The sequence below is a fragment of the Haplochromis burtoni genome, unplaced genomic scaffold, assembly GCF_018398535.1.
Source record: "Haplochromis burtoni strain Fernald_Lab_line unplaced genomic scaffold, NCSU_Asbu1 Contig_64, whole genome shotgun sequence".
Classification (NCBI taxonomy): domain Eukaryota; kingdom Metazoa; phylum Chordata; class Actinopteri; order Cichliformes; family Cichlidae; genus Haplochromis; species Haplochromis burtoni.
In genome coordinates this window covers 2,363,961-2,370,594 of record NW_024582425.1, presented here as the reverse complement: position 1 = coordinate 2,370,594, position 6,634 = coordinate 2,363,961, and the positions used below count along the sequence as shown (strand labels likewise).

The following is a 6,634-nucleotide window of genomic DNA, read 5'->3' as shown; positions in this document are numbered from 1 at the left end:
CACACACACACACACACACACACACACAAAAAGGATTATCTTGAAGAAGCTTAATTGTTTCCCAGGCAACTAGTTCCCCCACTAAGACGATGACTGTGAAATTTCCGCTAGCGATTATTTTACTTTCAAATGACTTAGCTGTGTCCTCAAGCTAAATCCTTCATGTGAGCCAACCTAGTTTTAAGACGGAGGGGGGTGGGGGTGAAATAGATTAGAGACCTCGAGGAAAAAAACAACATCTCTTTTAGCCCCCGGTACAATAACAAAACCGAGCCGTGAGCTGAAATGAAAAGGTTAGCTCAATGTTTATCGTTAATGATGGTGGGCTTCTGATGAGACCCAGCAGGGGTGATTAATTCATGCAATAAACAAGGCCGTCTAGGGTGTAGTAATTTCAAATTGCCAGATGAGTCACACAAAGCGGTTTTCCTTAATCATTTTAAGCAGGTGCCTGAACGGATATAGCCAATCACAGTGGTCAGAAAACATCAGCATCTCCCACAAGTGTCAACAAACACTGGCGTCCATTTTCTTTCTTAATTTGCAGTCGAGTGCTGATTCAGAGAGTAATTATTGTGCAGTAATAAACACAGGCACAATCAATGACAGTGTCACTTTGTGTGGTTTGGGTTAATAAAAGCTGGCTTCCTCCCAAAGGTATGCCTTTTGTCATGTCCGCAGAGACCGATGCACATGTGGCCTGCCGCTCGCTCGCGACCGTATCTCTTCCTCAAAGGGCTCAGAGCTGCGACAGTGGCACATAATAACCATTGTCTGTGGTAAATCCCCAGCGCAGCGAGCTGGGGGGGGGACCCACACGAGAATCGAAACAGGTTTTAAAGTCACACCGCACACTTGTTTTCCACCATTTCAGAGGACCAGAATACTGTCATCTAAAGGAAAAAAAAAAGGCAGCATGCATTATGCAGCAGCAGCAACAACAACTCCACAGTGGCCTTAAGTCACTCGAATACACCAAACAAAAAATACAAACAAATAGCAGCAGTATGCGGTGAGTTACAAAAACACAACTGCATTACATCTCCTTTTTTTTTTCCCCAGAGAAAAGCCATGAAAACAGCACATTGCTGCTGCCCATATCAGCTTTACCATCTACACTCAGGGTTATGAGTCATTACAGCAATGCTCCGAATGTGTAACATCTCCTTACCTGCAGTTGGGAGGTGGGTCTAGTGTTATTTCCGCAAGCTCTTTTTGAATCCTGCAAAAGAAAGATTTGCAAATTAAAATTCATCTGAAAGAGTGGAGATTTCCTTGGTGCATTTATTCAGTGATACAAAAGCTTTCAAAGAGGTGTGGTTGCCTTTAACCCAAATCTCTAACGGAAAAAGAGATGCAGACGACCTCCAAAGAGGTTCTGGCCTTTCCCCTAAAAGAAAGTTTTTCTTGTAATTAGGATTCCGTTTACTCAACTAGAAAACACCTTTTTTTTCCTATTAAATGGCTTATAAATGAGATTCTAAAAACTCAATATGATACTACAGTACTGATGTCGAGTCTGCTTAAATCATAATCAAGTGTCCACATTGCTACCCTCGATAGTCTGCACCTAAAATACTAACTGTTTATATATATATCTTTATTTTATTAAATGCCAACACCAGGGAACAGTTTTCTGTGATTTTACAATCGTGCCCACCACTAATCGGGGCTGCGGTGGTCCTCACCCTCCCTGTCAGGGGAAGATGTGAACTTCCCCTCAAGTTAGGTGGAAAGTTCTGCAATAGGTTCATATAGACAATGACTGGCTGTATGTCAGCCCTGACATTTAACCTGCTGACATGTAATATGTGTAATAACAGTGTGGCTTTGCAATACAGTTCTCCACACTGATGATGATATAATTATTGATGCTTTAATATGATCATTTTCATGAGAGTCATACTAAACTGAACATGCTTCACTATAGTTTCATTCAGAAGCTCCACAAACAACCAACATTGACATGACAAGCTCATGCTTGTGTGTGTGTGGGAAGCGGTTACACTGATTTATCAGCATCATGGGAGAAAACAGAAGGATATTTCTGACAGTTTGATTGATTTTTGAGTTACAGAGTAATAAGATTGCACTTGGAGAGAAGCTTGCTTTGTCAGTGGAAAGCTGCTGTGTGTTGTTTGGCATGATGAAGAGTGGAGGACAGGCAGGTGCAACATTTTAAACATCTAAAAACAGGCTGAAGGAGTTAGTAGAACTGTGAAGAAGGTAAGGAAGCAAAGAGCCAAAATATGTCATGATGTAATTCCACCTTTTCACTTTCACCTAATATCCACCCACTTTTCTTTTCAGCCATAATTGTATGTCGGCATGTAAAAGTCTCTTCATGCTGGAAGTTAGACTATTTCTAACTTCCAGCATCCACCCACTTGGGCGACACGTGCATTATGGAGGATGGACAGTGCTACAATAGTAGGTGCACATTAACCTCCTCTCCTTCCGCTCCTGCAGTGATACTACTGGTTATTGCCAAGTGCAGCCTTATTCGGCACATCCGCGCGAGGAAAGAAGTAATTACTAATTTGTGCCACACATTTTAGTGATATTAAAAATATGATTTGGTTTCTTAAGAATACAATTAACTGTTTCAAATAGCTCATAATAAAAATGCAATACGTCTATGGAGAGCATGTAATTTTGTCCATTAGCTTGTGCTCAGCTTTGATTGCCAAATGTTTTCTTACTTTTAGACTAGTCCGTTGGTGTGATTTCTTTCCACCCTCCTGTTTAAAACAAGTCAATTATTGGCCAGCAGCTTCCACATCAGCCACACCACCAAGAAAAAAAGAAACTGAGAAGTGAACAGAAGTTGCAGTTTTGGACAATTGTTGATAGTTGCCTTAAATATATGCAAATCAGTCATGCTTGCTTGGGTAAAAGTAAAACTACTAACAGTTTATAACAGTGCAGATTTCAAGTGTTAGATCGCAAATATAACCAGATTAAGTACTCCTATTATCTGTTTATTAAGCACGAGGATAAATTAGACAGCTTTGATCATTTGCTACAGATAACCAGAAAATTGGGATTCAGGCACTGCTGCACAAAAACAACGCTGAAGTCCGCCCATGTTTTGGCTTTTTCTGCTTACAAAACCCCCCCAGAGATGTTCATAATGTCAGTCTCTGTTATAAAAAGACTCAGTGGCCTAAGCCAAGTGGTTGCATAATTCTCTCATCGGCTGTCTTTTTTGGGAATAAGTGCGAAGACTGGTTGGAGGTAAGTGTTGGTGGTGGTGTAGGCTGTGGAGCACGAGGCGCATCCAGTCGAACAAACAGGCTGGAACGAGAATCTCTCTTTATAAATGACAGCAGTGACACCTCAGTGCAGAGCTGTGTGAGTTTCTTCCTTTCTGTGGGTTAAGCGGCACACTGAATCGCGTGGATGTTTGAAATGACAATGCCTGTGGGACTGCAGTCTTTTTATATTACTTCACACCCCTGGGGCACAAGAAGGGGGAGAGGCCTTCAGTTTAACAAACAACTCCTGTGTAAACGCTCGGCTCTCAAAGCCAGATTCAAGCCCTCTCTTCTTTTCTTACCTCTTGGCACTAGTTGAAAGTTTAGCAGCGGTTTTACTCGAGATCTTAGTCTCCTTCTTTTTGGGCTGTGCTTGCTCTCGCTCCTGTTCAGCAGGTACCGATTCCCGTTGCTCAATATCCGAGCTTCCCCCGCTTGTGCTGGGGCTGTCGTCTGGTCTCTGCACTTCGCTGGACATCGTGGGCCCTAAAGCAATAAATGAACGTGCAAATATTAATAGGTTGCAAGTTTCCACAATGTCTGATAGTTGGGTAGACTTGGGGACAGCAAAATGTACTTAATCTAAATCAAAAGCTGGGTGTGGGCGAGGGTTAAAATTGTGCAGAGTGAAAGCTGATGAAAAGACATTTGTCAAAGCTTACAGTGCAGCAGATTACACATGTATAAGGCCCCTGTTAAGAATATAATGAGACATTCACCCAATCATCTGCTAGGGGTTACAGACAGAGCAGTCATTAGGTAGACTCCACTGGCCTAGATTTCTAAAACAAACTAGAGGTCCTGTCACTGCTCTGTGTCATACTCTCTCCTCTTCTTTACTGGATAATGTGGTAGTAGTTTGAGACACAGAAAGCTCTTTGTGGATGAAAAATATAAATATCAATACACTACCCTGGTTCTGTTGCCCATTTGTTTACAAACGACAAAGACAACGCAGGAACAGGGGTGTGTCCAGAGTGGGGGCTGTGGGGTGGCTTCAGCCCCGACTGAAAACTATTTACATATTCTTTTGCAGATTATAAACAAATAAATCTACTTCTCCTATGCTATGTTACGTTTTGTAAGTTATCTAAAACCTTACCACCAGGGGGCATCATTTTACCTCTGAGCAACTTAAAACGTTTTGTTCTTTTTACTTTTGGCAATTCTTTGTACCTCTAGTCTCCATTTCCTCAAGAAACTTGCCTGTGCTTTTGCCAGGAAATCTTTATAATTAAGAATTTCCTACAATGCTTCATCTAGTGGTAATAGCTGGTATTTCATGAAAGTGCTGCCCAGTGCTTGCTGAACTTCAGATGATTCAGCTGATAACTTGAGCTCACCTTGGGAGGTTTTAAACCATTTAAAAAAAACCAAACTGATAATAATAATAACCTTTTAGATTAAATTCATGTTAAAAGTTACACGCAGTAAAGCTAGTGATGTAAGTTTTGCATTACTTGCATGAATACATTTGCGTTAAAAACCCATGAGTGTTCACCCCAAGGAGTCAAAAGGATAAGGAGTAAGGCCGATAGCGCGAGTCAAATTACAGTAACATGAAGTCCTGCAGAGGCCCTAAGCTTCTTTTCTTTTCTTCATCTAAAAAGCATCAAAGAAAGAGTCCGAGCTAGCTGCCTTCGAATGATCTCAGTAAACTTTCCCTCCATTTCTGATCATCAGTGATGTCAGGAGAATACCAGCTGATGGGTTTTCACAGTGCAGAGTGAAGCTAATTTTCTATTCTATATCCACCTCTATTCAAGCCCTTACTTTTTCATGTAATTATGTTGCATTAAAAGTTATGAAATTGGCGGGCATGCACCAGGGGGTGCCCAAAAAAGAAAGGGGGAAAAAAAAAGAACATAACTGGCAGCAACATGGCAAATGAAAACCATATCCAGTAATTTAGACGGGGTGGTGCGAAGTGGACATTCTAAGGTAGAGGTGACTGACCAGAGATGGGAATGTCCAATAGCAACAAACCATCAGTGACAAAGCAACGGACAACGAGCAAATACTGCAATTTGGCAAAATGCTTTGTAGCAAGGTAATCCTCTAATGCATTTACCACATTCAAATGTCAATCTCAAGCCTCACAGTTGCATCTGTCCTCTTGAAGTTACTGAATGCAGCTGATTGTCAGCAGTGTCTGGTTGCTGTTAGTTGCTACCCTTTGACTGTGTTGCCACTTTACAAAAAAATTTAAAATAAATCCCAAGCTGTGGTTAAGCACCATTTTTCATGTCACACCATGAGCCTGAAATTGGTACCCAACATGTTTTTTTTTCAACGTTTTTCCACACTGTATTTGTTTCTGATTCAGATTTTTTTCTGCCCCCCCCCAATATGCTACCTGTTTTTTGTTTTGTTTTTCTAAATCCTGGAAACGCCCCTGGGCTTGAATAAATACCATGAACTTATTTTTTAAAAGCAAAACTGATCGATTTAAGCTCTCTGATAGGCACGAAATGAATAAAAGCGATCAACTGAAGCGGGGGATAGGTCGTCTTTCTATGAGGGGGGGTGGGGGGGGCGTTTCACGGTGACGGTAAGGACACCAACGGCTGAAACGTACCCGGTTTCGAGATGCCAGGGTCCGTATATCCCCTCAAAAATAACAACGGACACAAGTTAAGAGGTGTGTGTGGCATAAGACATCACTTCATTGCTTTGTCAGAGCAAGGAGGTCAACATTTGTGGGGGTGAAGCACACAAAAGGGGCCGGCTAAAACAAAAGCGACCATAAACATAATTGGGAGCTAGCTAACGTTAAAAGGCCGGGGGGAGGAGGAGAAGGGTGCGCTATATTACCGCTGAGGGGGGTATTTAAAGGAAAAAAAAGAAGCAGAAGCAGGCCTCGGTGTTTTAAACTCAATGAAAATGCGCATAGGAGAAGGCGTTAATGCCGGACTCGTCCGACGGCGAGGCTGATGGAGGACGGTGAGCGGCGGCAGTGCCAGCGGAGCGGTGTGCGGTGGCGGTGCGGGGGGTAAACGTGTGGCTCCTCGCCGTTTCTGGAGTGTCCACATTGTGCGGTGAAGAGCAGTGACCCTGCCTCGGCACAAAGGGAGGCTCGTCCCACACATCCACCACCACCACCACCACCACCTCCCCCTTCTTTTCCTCCTCCTCCTCCCTTCTTCTTCACTGGAAAACGACACTTTTTACGGGACATTTAGTTACTTTTCGCGGATCTACGGCGGCTGAACGCGTGTGTCGACCTTACCTGACAGCTGGCCGTCGATGCTGCAATTCCGCGTCGTAATCCCAAGGTACCGAAAAAAGTATATCCTCTCACGGCCGCCTGCTCGCTCCCGTGTCCTTGCTATTTAACTGGAGGTAGCAGCAGCAGAAAAGCGATTACAGAAAACTGA

The 6,634-nt window shown here is 42.9% G+C and overlaps 1 protein-coding gene across 1 annotated transcript in view; it reads right to left on the bottom strand.

Moving 5' to 3' along the window:
• The window catches only part of LOC102312282 (ubiquitin-conjugating enzyme E2 E2), a 36,583-nt gene extending 29,949 nt beyond the window's left edge, over nucleotides 1-6,634 (bottom strand). The window contains exons 1-3 of the mRNA XM_005923729.3: nucleotides 6,487-6,634; nucleotides 3,560-3,743; nucleotides 1,172-1,222 (exon numbers count right to left, since the gene is read on the bottom strand). Of these exons, the coding sequence (XP_005923791.1) occupies nucleotides 1,172-1,222; nucleotides 3,560-3,735 (227 nt within the window). The 5' untranslated portion in view covers nucleotides 3,736-3,743; nucleotides 6,487-6,634. The remainder of the gene's footprint in view (nucleotides 1-1,171; nucleotides 1,223-3,559; nucleotides 3,744-6,486) is intronic.